Below are 16,787 nucleotides of genomic sequence, written 5' to 3' on the forward strand. Positions count from 1 at the left end.
TCTTAAAATTTGCGGTGCTCGCATGTGGCCCACATACATGTGTATGGGGCCATTTTTGCACGAGCAACCCTTTGAAGATCTACCTGTAAGTACATCTGGTCCACAGAGCTTAGTATTATTCCTGGTTTCTGAAACTGCACATTCTTTCATACATATCACCAGATCATTTGTGGCTGTACCCAGCATATGTTTATTCCAGGGCCAGTATAACCCACCGTACAGACCATGCACTTGAATGGGGTGGCAGCACAAAACTATGTTTGCCATTGGAGTGCAGAGGCCGGTTTATCTCCACTGCTCCCCAGCAGACAGGAAAAGTAACATGCAAAAACACAGCCTAGTTTATCTTCTTGCCTCACCCCAACAGCATGACAGCATAGTCAGCTGGAGGTTTGACCCCCAAAGTCAGGAGCAGCCAGTGTGCAAATAAAGCAAGAGTGGTGAATTCTAATAAGAACAGAAAAAGGTTCTAGCAGCTAGCAGGACTTTGATAAGAAAACAGGAAATGCAAGGTAATGTAGAATTTGAAAGCACCCACAAAACCAGTGGGGGACCAGTGGAGGAGGATACATAAAGCAAACTGGGACAACATATACACAAAGCAATCTAGGTATGACCATATGATCATGGAATAAGAGCAAGCTCTGGCAAAGGGGAGACTGGATGCCTGGAATATATATGTGTCCAAATAGGAACAATATGGCCACCAGCAGGAAATGTGGGCCTTAGAGCTGGGAGGACTAAACAGCTAGTCCAAAAGGCCTGCTGAGGCTATCTGCTGGCAGGAGGCAAGAACACACAGAACAGCTGCATGTGATGATGATAATTCCTCTCCCAGTCCTACACGACCAGAAGGAGTAACGTTGATTATCACTGCAACTTTTTGTGTCTTATGAGGCCAGTCTCATGGTATGAACTACATGAATTCTGTGGCTTATACCATGAGATTGGACCTGCACAGCACTGAAAATTGATGCTGCATTATAATCATCACTTTTTTGGCTGAGTGGGAAAAATCAGGAGGCCAGGCTGCAATGGGGATCTTGGGGAAGAGAAGATCGGGGGGAGCCAGAAAGGCAATGTGGTAACAGCTTTCTGGGAAAGGAGGAGATTGTGGGGGAGAGGTTTGAAGGGGGATGGGTACTAAGGAAAGAGCTTTACAGAGGTGGGAAACTCAGGGAGAACTTCCCAGGAGTGGGATGCAGAGAGCTTTCCAGGGGTATAAGGGAGAGAGGGAAGATCAAACCTGTGATGGTGGGGGTGGGATGCAGAAAGGGGACAGAGAATGAAGGGAAGGGGGGGGGGGGAAGAGAGGATGCAAAAGAGTATATACATGGGAGGAAAGGACTAGGGACTGAGGGAGAAAATACTCTGGCTAGGAGTCAGAAGGAAGGAGAAAGGAGTGAAGATGGAGGGAAAGGGGACTATTTACTGGATAGAGGGGGAAAGGAACCATGCTGCAAAAGAAAGGAGAGGAGACCAGGGATGGAGTGGAGAAGGGGGGGCAGAAGGACAAGGAGACAAGGAATATAATATAGGAGAAATGGGGAAAGGTGAATGGGCAGGAAGAGTAAACAGGGAGGTTTAGAAAAAAGGAGAGAAGCAGAAGGAAGGAAGAGAAAGTATTGAAATATCCCCTTTGAAGGAAAAAGACAAAGGGAGAGAAAATTGAAACATGAAAGAAAAGGGACAACAGCAGACTGAAAAGAGGAACAGATAAGACCAGAGAATGAGAAAAGAGGCACCTGACCCAGAAAATCAAGTAAGAGACACCAAAGGTTGGAATTAATTTTAATATCTGATACAGAATGTGAATAACTTATCAGTGTAAAATATCCTGGGACCCAGTTCAAATTTCTGACCTGGACAAGTCTCCCACACAGAATTTACATGTTGGGAACAGCAGGATATTACTGACTCATTTCACTTTTTCTGATACATATTTAATTCTTTTGTATGTAGGACCTGCCAGTTCTGAGGCTTCTGTATTGGGTTTGAAATATTTTATGTAAACAAAATTTTAAAAGTGATTTTAGATATATTTTGAGAGTACTACAATTTTCCATGGGGACAGTCCACTGGACAAGCCTCCCAAGGCCCTGCCCTCATTGAGCTGCGTGCTCACTACCTAGCATTTTGGGGAAGAAATGCCCTAGATATGCCCACCAGAAATCTGGTAGCCTTGTTCTAAGCCTGCTGCACTGGACATCTGTAAATGGTGTTCAGACATTCATAAAGTTATTGCTGGGGGAAATAAAAAAACTCAAATTTGTGAAGGGCTACATTAGAATGTGGGGGGGCAGCACAGTAATTGTTTGCACAGTTCCAAAAAGTAGGTTGCACCAGCCCTTTTTTCCTCACTTCCATCATTACCAGTGATGTGCTACCAATATCTTATCAAGTGGCCTTGGCTCCTCCCAATCCCTTATCAAAGTTTTTGTCAGTTCTGCTCCATTCATACATTTGGTGGTCATAAAATTAATTAACATGGAATGCTGGCAATCCCATGCAGCATATAATTGTTCACCCATTTCCCTCCAGTGATCATCTTGCCTCTCCTGAATGACAGCTGCCCCCGGGAGTCACAAGCTAACTTGCAGGTGAGTCATAAAGTAAGGGAACATTGTGATTATCCAAGAAAATCAAGATTAAAAGAAGAGTAGCAGCTGACAGCAGCAGGAGAAAGATTTCAAACCTCAAGGTATTCTACCTGTAATAGCACTGTGGGAATAAGTAGCAAGTGTATGGCACCGAAGGCTGTGGAAAGGCAACAGTTTTATGTCACTGACCATTATTATTCTAGAGTGGGAGTCCTATGACCTTTCAAAGATGTTACTGTAGTATGTTTTTTCCCTGTATAATGTGACACATAGAGTACTAGTCTCACCAGTAGAATGGCCTGATCCCCAAACTGAAATTACATTACAGAGGTGTTCCCATGTGCCCAGGTATGTTTCTGTGCAATGACAGCAGGGGGTGAGGACTGTAAGCCTTGCCTCTTATCTTTCCTCTCTCTCTGGGAAGCGTTAGGATCTAAGGAGCCTCCTCTTCCCACCCCCCCCCCCCCGGGTCCCAGGAGAGCCGCACGCTGCCGGAGGAGCTGCATCCAACGCCGGCCATGGACACCCACATGGACTCAGGTCAGCTTTCTGCCGAGGCAAATTAAAGTCGGCGCAGCCCCCTCTCCCCCGGGCCAGGAGCTGCTGCTGCAGCTGCTCCCTCCGCCCCGTGCAGCTCTTGCGTTGAGTTGCAGAGCGAGAGGAGGGAGTTAAGGGGAAAGGAGGAGTAGAGCCGGGGCAGGGGCGATGGCTCAGCGCTTTCTAAATATAAAGCGAAAGTGAGGAGTGAGCTGGAGCCTAGAGAGCTGGCCGTGCTGCCTTTTTTTTTTTTTTTGTGGGGTGGGGCGGACGGGGAGCGGCGTCCCCTCCACCGGGCCTAGACGGGCAGGAAGCGGGCGAGTCACCGCCTGATCGGGGGCAACAAAGGGAAAGAGGAAGCGGCGAACGAGGCCCGGAAGACCATGGCTGCAGCAGCGGCGGCCGCCGCCGCCCAGGACGAGCTCAGTAAGTGCCGAGCGGGGCTGGGCGAGGTCGGGGCTGAGCTCGGGGCCTCCGCGGCGCTCGCCTCCGATCTTGCACAGTCACGGCTGGGGGGGGGGTGCAAGCCTTGCCCCTGCCCCTGCCCGATGTATCAGCGCTGCCCTTGGCCCTCATCGAGACAACTTTGTGTGTGTGGGTTTTTTTTTCCCCCTCTCCATCAGAAGTCACCGGCAGCAGAGGGCGTTTGCCCCGGTGCCGGTTCCAGTTTGGGGCTCTCGGCTCCGCGCCTGCAGGGGGGGGGATCGGGGCTCCTCGGGTTCTCTGCTCTGTCAGAGGGTGGGGTGGGGGGGGGACAGGCAGAGCCGGATCCGGCTTACACTCGGGGCAGGCGTGGAGCTGCTTTGCTGAAGGATATCAGATTTCGGATTCCAAATAACTTTATTGGCATGACAATTGTTACACGTGTTGCCGAAGTAATACAGTATATAGAATAATTGCAAAAAAAAAAAAAAAAAGGGTAGGAAAAGAAAGGGAAAACATTATTATAAAATGGTAATAAATCAGGTAAAGGTATAGGCCACGGGAAGTACAGCATCAGGGACGTGTCTTTGGTGTTGGTGCCGGCCCGTGTTGTCCCTGGTGAGGTTTCATTTCTGGCCTGGTGGCAGAATACCGCATATTTTGTTGTTGTTTCTCCTTTTCCCTTAATTATAAAGAGTTTTTGTTGCTCGTTCTTTTGTGGGAAGGTTTAGATTTTTTTTTTCTGTCTTTGGGAAATTCTGCACAGCACAAGAGGAAATTAATTTCTGTTTCTATTTCTTTAGTGTTACATTGGGTACAGCCTGTCTTAGTGGGGTTTCCATTTTAGTTTTTATCTGCATCCTTTTTATCTCTAATCTGTGATCATTTGTCCTGTATTTGGTGAGGTCTCTCTTCCCCCCCCCCCCCCCCCCCCCCCCATTTGCAACTGAGATAAGGTATTCTACTAGCCTGCATTTTCTGTGCAGGAATGTGTAGCAGTCCTGCTTGTTCTGTTTCCCAGTATGTCATGTATTGGTGTTCTAGGGCATGTTGCAATATTGGGGTTAGTGATAGATCCCAGATCTCACTCCCATATAATTTTAATAGTACTTTTATTGGGGGATTGTATTTGCCCACCAATAACAGCTCGGTATGCAACAATGAAACATCTTTTTTTTTTTTTGTAGTATCTTTATAGCCAATTTAAAATTTAGCTGCCAAGGTATATATAGTCAGGTGACCTGTCCCTGCATGTACTGGGGTAAAACCAGGATTGAATTAGTCTGTCCCTTCTGATATGAAATTGATGTCAACTGTGGGTGGGGGCAGGACATGGGGAACAATCTTGTCCCATCTTATTTTGACATCCCCTTCTTGGTCTAGATCCCATTTCTCTACACCAGAGCTTTCCAGAGTGTGTGTTGGGACACATTAGTGTGTCGCCTGTAGTGTGGAGGTGTGTCGCCCGGTCCACAGGGCCGGCGGAAGCAGGGAACTATAGCAGGAAGATCGGTGGGCAGTGGTGGAGCTTACATCACCACGGCCCGAAGAAAAGTGTCACGTTCACTCCTCCTTCTTCCTGCCTGTACAGCCCTGGAAGAAAAACGTTGCCGGAGCCGCGTGGGCAGGAAGGAGGAGGAGCATCTGCTGCATTCAGAAGAAGAGCAGCATTAATGGGCCGTTGCGGATCCCACGTCGAGACGGCCCGAGAAGAGGAGGAAACCCGATAGGGCTGCTGCGGATCCCACGTCGCAGCAGCCCGAGAAGAGGAGGAAACCCGATAGCAGGGCCGCTGCAGATCCCATGTCACGGTCAGGGAAGATCAGGGCCTCTGAAGAGCCCATCCTTCGGCAACCCGTGCAGAGGGACAGCATGTGCCAGTGAGAGCCTGTGCTTGAGCAAGAGAGCATGTAGGCGTGAGAGAGCCTGTGTGTGTGAGAGTGAGACAGCATGTGCACGAGAGAGACAGTATGTATGTATGTATGAGAGAGGCATGTGAGAGTGAGAGCTGTGGATGTGTGAGATTGCATGTGAGTGAGAGCCTGTGTGTGTGAGATAGCGTGTGAGAATGAGAACCTGATTGTGTGTTTGAGGGAAGACAGATGGAGAGAAAAGAAATAGAAAAAAAGACCCTGTAAAAGGAATTGGCAAAAAAACAAGAAAGGAAAGGTGGAAAAAAAAGCCTGTGACCAACCGATTAGAAAACTAAGATCAGACAGCAAAGGTAAAAAAAAAAAATTACTTTTTAGTGATTGGCACATGTAATCTTTGGGAATGTGCAAGAGTAGCACTTTCTCTATGCCGACCTCACAATGTACGAGATCAGCATGGAGGAAGTGGAAGCCTGCAAATATTTATTATGAGATAGGTTGTGTTGTGAAACATTTTATTTATGTATATATTTAAGGAAACATACATAAATTGTTGAAATACATTTTGTTCGTTTAACCTTTAACTTCTGGTTTGCTGGTAGACTGAATTACTGTGTCACGAAATTATGTTTGTCTAAAAAGTGTGTCACCAACATGAAAAGTTTGGAAAGCTCTGCTCTACACCCATGTGTCTCTTGCCCCTTTGACTTTCCTGCCAGCTTTGCTCCTGCACACTCTAGTCCCTCCATTTACATCTTACTCTCCCACCCCCACCCCCATCCCCATCCCCATCTGTCTTTGAGCAAAAGGCTTCTAGATAGTTTACAGGCTGTGGGAGACTCAGCTCCTTAACTAGCACCGTGGTGCACTGCTCCTCCTCATCTTCATCTTCCTTTGTTGTTAGAATTAGAGCGGCCCTATCTGCTCTACTGCTAGATCGTGTTGCTTCTTCTTGCCTCTTGCTCTCTGGGCCTAAAGATCCCTGCTATTGCTATTTCTTCTCACCTTGGTCTGGTGGCTCTTGAATATTCTTACTGGTGCTGCTCTTTGTCTTCTGTTTGTGAGCATAGGTGTAGTTTTCCTGCTTGGTTTGGGGAGGGGCAATTCGGTTCTAGCACTCATGCCTCCACCCCAAGTATACCTATTTTGGTGAGGCCTTGGGAACCCTGCCTGTGCTCCTCCTTTCAGGGCTGTCTTTATGGTTAGCTGGCTTGTTCCACACATTCTGCAGGTGGGGCCTTGGAGAACCCCTGCTGGATCCCATTTTGCCAGTCTGCAGTAGCATCTGTGTTGTACAGGAATGAAAGCTGACTGCCTGGCCCTGTAGAAATTTTCTCTACCGCTGGGCAAGTAGTGTTAAGAAGTATGAAGTGTTGGGTCTCCAGGCACCTTGTCCAGTGAAGTTGCAGCATTCACAATAGCCTAAAAATGATCTTGCTGTAAACAAATCAAGGCAGAAATTTTCAGCTCCAACTGAACTAGCCAGAATAATTTTCACTCCTCTCTCTCAGATTTGGGGATTAGCAGGAACCATAGAGTGAGTGAGTGAGGGGGGGTGTCAGAAAAATATAATCAGCATTTTCTGGTGTATATGATGTGCCAGAAATTTCCATACAGGCACTTGAAGGGTAACATGAAGGAAAGGGGTGCAAAGCAGCTCATTGCTGGGATTGCCATGTGTCCCAGAAAATGCTGAGTCACCCCTTGCTTCTTTTCTTTTCAATATGTCTGCCCTTCTTTCTGTTCTGCTTCCCTGTCACCAGCTTCACGTTCAGGAAACTTTATTGGCATAACAGTTTGTATGTGTTGCCAAAGGTATACACAAAGTGATTAACAAATAGAAAGAGGAAAAAATAGTAATAGTAATCAAGGTTGGAAAAATATTTAGAAAACTTAAGTGCCAGTATCCAGGCCAAAGTATTTTTTCCTTATTTCTGATTTTTTTCTGTTTTTAGCCTTTTTTTTTAAAAAAACACAAAATTTGCTTTGCTTTCTCTTTAAATCCATTTTTATTGACATTTTTAACAAACTCTTCACAAACAATTTGTATTGCAACAGTCTTGACCTTCCAGCTCCAATAGTTTGCTTGATTAGACACTTTTTTATGTTTTAATCTCCACTTCCCACAACAGTAAAGTAAAGTAAAATCCCAGTAATTATACCGATCATCTCTTTAATCCATTCCCCAAATGAATCCTCCCCACCACACACAAGACCGTACCATATCAAAGCTGTATTGGATACGCAATCTCCTTTGTTAGACTTGATCACATGCACATAGTGACATTACACACCTGTTACAGAAATCTCTTCTGATGTTAAACCACTTTCTCTTTATCTCACATTAATTGAAAGGACCTCTAAGTCTTTTCAAACTGGATAACTCTGTCATGCTGAATCACCTTCATCTTTTACCCTGATAGCATGTGATAATTTTTTTTTAAATTCTGTACACCTCGATGGACAGCTTCGTGTATCAAGGGCCAGGAAGGCGGCTTATAAAGGTTTTAGTAATATGTAGCTTTCAGACCCCTTTGGACCAGATTTGAACCAAAGTCTCACATTTTGTGGTTACATTTGTGTGATTTAGTTTACCTTTCTGACCATAGAACCTATGTAAAGGCAGCCCCAGTGAAAAAAAACAAAACAAAAAAAACAAACAAACCCCCACAACAAAACACCTTAGGCTTGCATGGTAGTCTGTTACTTTCCTTAGCCATTCTTGAACCGTTTTCCAGCAGGATTCAATCTTTGGGCACTCCAACCTTATAAGAATCATCCACCCATTCCCCCCAACACTCATTTTTTATCCCTGGCTAGATTTTGCTCACTTTCAGGCCGATTCAGTAAAGTCCGCGGGAGAGCTCAATTTTGCCGGCGTCCGGTTTCCGAGCCCATGGCTGTCAGTGGGCTCGAGGACCGACACCGGTAAAATTGAGCTTCGGCTGACAAACCCGCTGACAGCCGCCGCTTCTGTCAAAAAGGAGGCGCTAGGGATGCGCTACTGTTCCTAGCGCCTTCTTTTGCCCGTTTCTACTGCCGGGCCTCATTTAAATACAGAATCGCGCACACAGGAGAGTGGCCTGTGCGCTCACCGGGAGAGCGGGCATTCGTCCGCTCTCCCACGGACTTTACTGAATCGGCCTGTCGGTGAGGCGTTCAATCAGAATATTGTGGCTGACGGTGTCAAAGTCTGAGGAAATGTCTAATAAGGTGAGAATAAATGATTGACCCTTGTCCATACCCCTAAGGATTGTGTGAGATAAGGATAGTAAAAGGGTTTCAGTATTGAAAGATTTCCTGAAGCCGAATTGGGACGGGTAGAGGAGGTTATTATTTTCAAGATGATCAACGAGCTGTAGGTTGACTACTCTCTCAAAGCTTAGCCAGGAAAGGGAGGTTGGATATTGGTCTAAAGTTAGCTGGGTCTGCCATGTCTATGTTTGGTTTCTTTCTTTTCTATGCTTTTAGGATGGTATTTTTTTTAACAATGTCCATGTCTGTTGCCCACTTTTTATCTTTGTAGCTGCATCTTTCAGTTTTTTTTTTTTTAAACTATTTTTCCCATTGTCTCAAAGTTTTCCCTTTTGAAAGTTTAGTGCTACAGTTGTGGATTTTACTTACTGTCATTTTCCAGTCATTAATTCAAATTTGATCATATGATCACAATTGCCAAGCAGCCCCACCACTGTTACCTCTCTCACAAAATCCTGTGCTCCTCTGAGAATTAGATCTAAAATTGCTCCCTCTCTTGTCTGTTCCTGAACCAATTGCTCCATAAAACTCATTTATTTCATCCAGGAACTTTATCTCTCTAGCATGTCCTGATGTTACATTTACCCAGTCAATATTGGGGTAATTGAAATCTAAAGATGAGAGTGCAGAATAAAGTAAGTCCAAACCACAAGGTAAATCAAAACAGCTCTAGGGAGCCTGAAATTTTTTAATTCTTTTTTAAATGGCAACTCCACTGACTTGCAATCACACCACAGTATAGACCGCGTCCCCCGACACGGTCCCGTGTTTCGCCAAGGGCTGCATCGGGGGGGAGCAACAAGGTTATCAAGGCACTGTAAATAAACATACAAGGGTTAGGACATAAACTGGACAAAGCCGACATGTTAATACTATTTCAGATTCAAATAAATCGCATACCTGAATGCAGAGCAGTTTCAAAAATGGCAGGGAGCGCGTCCATCTTAACTGCAGACAGGTATTTAAACCTACCGGAGTGAGCGCGAAACTCAGGTTGACAGGTCACATGGTCATTAGGGGCCAATCAGCGTGGCCCCCGTTCCTGAGGCGCAACTAGCAGTGCATACAGCAAGCAATCTCTGGTGACCCCACACTCTCTATGTGAACAGATGCCATTCCAATTCACGATTGAGCCCTTTCGGGGCTACTGTATCGAGGCGGAAAATCCACCTCTGCTCAATTCTTCCCAACTGTTCATTATAATTCCCACCGTGCGGGTGGGAACACACTGGGCTCAACATTCACACTCTCTTTCCGACTTAGTCTTTTCCATCATTGAGGTTGTTCCTCGGTCCCCGCGCGGTGGGAATTATAATGAACAGTTGGGAAGAATTGAGCAGAGGTGGATTTTCCGCCTCGATACAGTAGCCCCGAAAGGGCTCAATCGTGAATTGGAATGGCATCTGTTCACATAGAGAGTGTGGGGTCACCAGAGATTGCTTGCTGTATGCACTGCTAGTTGCGCCTCAGGAACGGGGGCCACGCTGATTGGCCCCTAATGACCATGTGACCTGTCAACCTGAGTTTCGCGCTCACTCCGGTAGGTTTAAATACCTGTCTGCAGTTAAGATGGACGCGCTCCCTGCCATTTTTGAAACTGCTCTGCATTCAGGTATGCGATTTATTTGAATCTGAAATAGTATTAACATGTCGGCTTTGTCCAGTTTATGTCCTAACCCTTGTATGTTTATTTACAGTGCCTTGATAACCTTGTTGCTCCCCCCCGATGCAGCCCTTAGCGAAACACGGGACCGTGTCGGGGGACGCGGTCTATACTGTGGTGTGATTGCAAGTCAGTGGAGTTGCCATTTAAAAAAGAATTAAAAAATTTCAGGCTCCCTAGAGCTGTTTTGATTTACCTTGTGGTTTGGACTTACTTTATTCTGCACTCTCGTCTTTGGATATTATTGAAGTGCAGTTCTCCTGCTCTGTGGTGTTTTTGGGTCTGGTAATTGAAATCTCCCATTATTGTTGCACTACCAATATTTAGCTTCCCTAATTTCTCTTAGCATTTCATTGTCTGTCTCACCATCTTGGCCAGGTGGACGGTAGTATACTCCTATCACTATACTCTTCCCCAACACACAAGGGATTTCTACCCATAAAGATTCGACTGTGCATTTAGTCTCATGCAGGATCTTTATTCTGTTGCTCTCTATGCCATCCCGGACATAGTCACCCTGCCACTAAGATGCTCCTCTCTGTCATTCTGATAGTGCTATACCAGGGTACAAATTATATCATTGGTTATCCTCTTTCCACCAGGTCTCTGAGATGCCAATTAAGTCTTATCATTCACTGCTATACACTCTAATGCTCCCATCTTACTTCTAAGTTTTCTGGCATTAGCATACAAACATTTCAAAGGGTGTTTTTTTTGTTTTGTGTTAACATTCTGCTTTTCAGTTGCTTTTCAGTTGACAGGGCTAAATTGAAATCTTTTAGATGAGGTGAGTTCTTTTAATTGTAGGGACTTGGACTACTTTTCTTATTATTGGAACCTCTCTGTCGGGATGCCCTAACTAATGTTTCATTAGTATCCTTCAAAATTACCTCCCTCTGAACCATGAGCTGCTGAGCGACTGTCTGCTTTCCCCTTAGAGCAGCTTTTAAACTAAATCAATCTCCTTTTTAAAGGTTAGCGCTAGCAGCCTGGTTCCACCCTGGTTAAGGTGGAGTCCATCCGTTTGGAAAAGGTTCCCCAATTCCTTACAAAACTGAATCCCTCTTCCCTGCACCATTGTCTCATCCACGCATTGAGACTCTGGAGCTCTGCCTGCCCCTGGAGACCTGCGCGTGGAACAGGGAGCATTTCAGAGAACGCTTCCCTGGAGGTTCTGGATTGAAACAACATTGTTTCACTCTGGCTTCGATTGGGAGCCAGTGCAGATTTCAAAGGACTGGGAAAATCTGTTACATACTAATATTAGTCAGAATTCGAGTAGTGGAATTTTGTGCGACTTGCAGTGCATGGAGCTTGGAAGATAGCAATCCCAAATACAAGACTAGGGGGCACTCCATGAAGTTAGCATGTAGCACATTTAAAACTAATCTGAGAGAATTCTTTTTCACACAATGCACAATCAAGCTCTGGAATTTGTTGCCAGGGGATGTGGTTAGTGCAGTTAGTGTAGTTGGGTTTAAAAAGAGTTAGATAAGTTCTTGGAAGAGAAATCCATTAACTGCTATTAATCAAGTTGACTTAGGGAATAGCCACTGGCATTAGTAGCATGGGATCTGTTTAGTGTTTGGGTACTTGCCAGGTATTTGTACCCTTGATTGACCCCTAATGGAAACAGGATGCTGGGCTTGATGGACCCTTGGTCTGACCCAGTATGGCATTTTCTTATGTTCTTAGGGCACTGTAGTAATCCATATCATTGAGCCCTTTATGCCTGAAAGACTGACTTGAAATCTGATGGTAAAAGTAAAGGGTCCAAAATAAAAGGCCCTGAATATAAAATTTACTTAACCTAACACTTAATACCTTCTTGTCTTCTTTTTTTTTATTTAAACGGGCAACAAAATCATTGTGCTCCTAGGAATCAAGATAGCAGTGAAGAGAGAACTCTCATGTCAGTTGATTTACCCCACTCTCTTTAAAATCGATAAGAGGGCATGACAGTTTGGGAGAAATTTAATTTATCAGTAAACTTTATATTTAGGGCCTCAGATTCATTTTGGACCCTGTGACTTTTCCATAGTTGTTCTACTCCTTTAAGAGTTTTGGGATTGTATTATGAGGGTTGGAAATCCTAAACAGAATGCCATGCTAACCCTGTTAACATCCTGATTCTGTCTAACTTTTTCTGCCAGAGTCTTATTGATAAACAAATGGTGGGGATGGGGGGGTCATCCCTGTATTTAAAGGAAAAGCATCTGAACAGCCCCTATTCACCTTCAGGCCTGCATACAGTTTTGAGATCCAAGTAAAAAAAAAATTGTCCCCTCTGTGTCTACATTATCTTTTGAAGCAACCTACAGCAAGCTCATTTTCAGGATAAGTATCCTCTCTATAATTACCTAGCGTTTATTGCTCACTCTACGTGTTGAAAATGACCACTTTCTGGGGCATTTGGTGGGAGCTGATTTGGTGTCTTTTGGGTGTCCTAATTATTTTGCAGCCAGAAAGGAACTGTGGGAGCAGATTTCATGGAGAGAGTTTAAAAAAAAAAAAGTTTTGAACATTTTGTGCTTTACCACATTTCCTGTGGGTCTAGAAGGAACGTACACTATGGGCCAATAACATAGAGAAACATGATGGCAGAAAGAGATCTTGTGGCCAATCTAGTCTGCCCATCTACACAACTCCATGGACTCCAAAACGGAAGAAACTTGTTCCAGCTGGGATGGAGGAGGTGGAGAATCTGGTGTATTAGTCAATAACTATTTTACTAAGTCAAGCCACGTTTTCATCATGAATGGATGAAGCTCTTGTTTTGACAGCAGAAATCCCAGGAACTAGATCTGGCACAGATTGGTTTGCAGTAATAGATTCAGAATGAACTAAAAGTTTTTTTTTTTAGTTTTTTTTTTTTTTTGTTTGATTGGCATCAACATTTTGAATCTTGATGCCAAGAAGTTGTTGACGTTGACAAGGATGTGGTACCTTTTTACTTGACTATGGTGCAGACTGAACATCTCTGCCAAAGAATGATGGTGCCCAAGGCATGCTCCTGTGCACCAATGTGGTGTTGACACCAACAGGACTTGCTTTGGCTGCTGCATGCTTCGGCAGTGAAGAGTGCAACACTTCTGTCCCCCTTTGCTAGAGAGGGAAGAATACCTGGACTTAAGACTCCTCCAAGTTTTGGCGGCTAGCATAAGAAGACTCTAACTTGTCTGATTTAAGTGATGGTCCCTCAGCTGATGATGGGTTCCTCTTGCTGATCTGGAGGCTTGAGGAAAACATAAAAATTCTTTCAGTATAACTTCTAGATTTTCTGGCTCTGGGACTCATTCAGGCACAGGTAGTGCAGTTAGGTACATAATGCGATGGGTCTAAGCAGCAAATATGTCGCTCTCCTGACCAGATAACATTTATCTTGTAGGAACAGCAGGGGCATCATTTGGAGCCCGGTTTGCTGTGCATATTGTGGGGAGGGCCTAGGGTAGGTAGAACACACATCTTGAAGAAAAAAAACAAAACATTTATTACTATGGGAGACTCTTACGAAAAGGGAAAAACACACTGACAAAAGGAAAAAAATAACGAGAACACCAGACAAAAACTTGATGAGCGGCTGAAGGGTAGAGAGTAAATATACATCTTTTTACTTGAGTAGAAGAAATCAAACCAAGGAGACTCTCATGGCGGCAGTCGCACAGGAATATCCTACACGCCCGGAAAGCATTCTCTGGTTTTCTGATCTCTGCATGCTTTTTCCATCTTGGTGCCATCAAATGATGCCACCCACTTATATGCTTACTGCAGGCCCTACCAGCTGATAGCGCACACTAATTTATTTATTTATTTTTAGATTTATTTTATACCGGTGTTCCTGTATGAAATACAGATCACATCGGTTTACATTGAAACTGAACATAAATTTTTGCCTAGAGGCATTACATAGAACAAGGTTGTGGAACTTGGAAAAGGGTAAACTAGATCAAAATTAACATTGTAATGTAAACATATTAGCTAACAAGTCTCATTGAGCAGTATAAACAAAAACAATAGGAAACAGTGTACACTGATGGGACTGGAGAGGTGAAGGCAGGGAGCACTTTGTGTGGATGGACTTTTCCATTTGTTGGTTTCGACTAGTCATTTTGGCAAGTATCTCTCAAAGCTTGAAAATGTTTTCCCAGAAAGCACAGGGATCTAGCCCAGAATTAAAATGATTCCCCCCCTCCCCCACCCATTTAACTTAAGGATCTAGTGCAAAATTATTTTTAGGAAAAAAGCTCATACGAATTTTTTTTGCAATTCATTTTTTTTTCTTTTTTTTTTGCTTCTCTACCGGGTTTCTATGTATTTTTGTCAGTTTGATCTAATGTTTGCTTTTCTGTGCTTTACACTTTATTTTTTGGTTTTTTCTTCTCTCCTTGCAGCCTGTTTTCGGGGTTGGTAGGGGAGTAGTCTCGTTTCCTTGCAATTCTTCCTGGGTCTGGTGCTGCTGATGCAACCACGGCTTCTACCGTCAGGCCAGTAGCAGCATTAGGCACTAAGTTTTAGATATGTGGGTGATTTGGTGCCTGGGAATTTACACCCAGTAGAATAATATTACAAAGTATAGAAAGTACAAATATAAGGAGAATTCCAGGATTTGGGAGATCTCTGGTCAGATTACATTTCTGGCCAGGTGGGAGAATATGACATTTTGCTGCTATAGCTGCTGCTGTGGCTCCTGTTTACCCATTCTGTCTTTGATTTTCACTGTTACTTTTGGGAAATGTGCATCTCTGATATCTTTGTATTTTGCACAGTTCAGGAGGAAATGCCTTTCAGTTCTGACTTCTCCAGTGTTACACTGCATGTGGAGTGTACCTTGGAGTTTCCAGTTCAGTTTTTTTTTTTTTCACCCCTTTCTATTTCTAATTTGTGGTCACTTGTGCATTTGAAGGCCTGTTTGTATTCGGAATGTGATGGAGGGAAGGTATTGAGCTAACCGGTAGCATCGGTGTGGAAATCAATAGCAGTGTGGCTCGTACACATTACAACAGGCTCTTCCAGGGCCTGTTGTAATATTTGCAGTGCTGCGTTTTCATCGGTAGGGTTGTTACTGTGAGTCTTGGCGGTTGATTCTGATTTGGTGTGGTAGGTTTGCTACATAGGTGCCGAGTGGTTTTTTTTTTGTTAGTTCACAGTGCCTGATAGTGGAGGGAGGTTGTATTACTATTACTGAGGTGATGCCAGCATTTGAATGTTTTTGTTTTACATGGTGAATATTAATGGGGAAATGTCCTAGTTCTGCTCTGCGCCAATTGTTTTGGGGGGGGGGGGTGTATCAGTGGACACAGACTGTGACAGAACTGGTGGTGCAGGGTTTTTATTGGGGTTCGGTCTCATTCTGTACAGTTTGGGGCTAATTAATAGTAGAGCCCCAGACTTCACTCCCATGTAAAAGGATTGGTTGAATGTAACTATCACGTGGTTTCTTCCCCGGCCTCATGGGTCTGCTTTTGCTCCTATTCCTCCTCCTGCATTGAGCCCTGACTGGCTATTTCTCTTCACCACATTGCTTGTGCTCCTTTCTCTCTTTAACCACAGGTGAGTGCTCCCTACTCCTCTCTGTTGTGAGCACTTTCTCTAATAACCATCAAGCTGTGGGAGGAGGCAGGAGCAGCAGCAGCACCTGAGAGAAGCACTTTTATGTATTAAAGTAATTGTTGCTATTACTCCAGGTTAAGGTGACTGATGGCAGTGACCCTTACGGTACAATGCTGACTCGCTGCATGCCTCTGTGAAAATCTTTCTGGCATTCACGGACTTCTGTGTGGGTTTGGACTGTGTTGAAGCAGTGGCTTTTAGTGTTTGTTGCTTTTCTATAAGCACGGTTAGTCGTCATTTAGGATGCTGGGCAGATCTGCAGCGTTTGGAAAAATTCCTTCAAGACTTAACTGTAAGGGACCTATTACACTCTCTGTGTGCTCCAGCCACCATCCCCTCCTATGGGTGGTAGTGAGAGAATTTCTTCTCTGGAGCTTGCACAGCCTTTATCCTTTCTCTCCTGTAGGCCTGTTGCTCTTTCCTCCTCCTCCTTCTGTCCTTTCTTTCTCTCGTCTCTTCTCTTTCAGTATCTACCCTCTCACACTCCTCTTCTCCACATTCTCCTCCTCCTCCCAAGCACCAGTTAAAGCTGAAAACTCCTCTGGGGCACAGATTTGATGCTGAAGATATTGCAGGCGAGTGGATTTTTCAAACCCCACTGATCTGATTTTGTGTCTCTTGGAGGCCACAAATGTTCCATGAGAGATTCTAATCTATCATTGGGCAGCACAGGTGCTTTTGAGGTGTACTTGCAATCTCCAGGAAGCAGGAGTTGTTACATATAAATGAATAATATATTCCTGCTAGCCAGCCAGTGGCCTGTGGGAATGGCGAAAATGAGAAGATAGGCTAGAGGAGTTGGAAATGTTCTGCCATATGTCATATTTG

At 44.5% G+C, this 16,787-nt stretch overlaps 1 protein-coding gene across 2 annotated transcripts in view; it reads left to right on the forward strand.

Moving 5' to 3' along the window:
• Positions 1-3,039: 3,039 nt before the first annotated feature.
• ECPAS (Ecm29 proteasome adaptor and scaffold) overlaps positions 3,040-16,787 on the forward strand; it is a 338,465-nt gene continuing 324,717 nt past the window's right edge. The window contains exon 1 of one of the 2 annotated variants that reach the window (XM_029614666.1): positions 3,040-3,140. In XM_029614666.1, coding sequence (XP_029470526.1) covers positions 3,119-3,140 — 22 coding nt within the window. In that variant the 5' untranslated portion in view covers positions 3,040-3,118. Of the gene's footprint in view, positions 3,141-3,373; positions 3,564-16,787 lie in introns of those variants that run through there. The other variant, XM_029614656.1, reaches the window with a different exon arrangement.

Source organism: Rhinatrema bivittatum, chromosome 1 (assembly GCF_901001135.1).
Source record: "Rhinatrema bivittatum chromosome 1, aRhiBiv1.1, whole genome shotgun sequence".
Lineage (NCBI taxonomy): Eukaryota > Metazoa > Chordata > Amphibia > Gymnophiona > Rhinatrematidae > Rhinatrema > Rhinatrema bivittatum.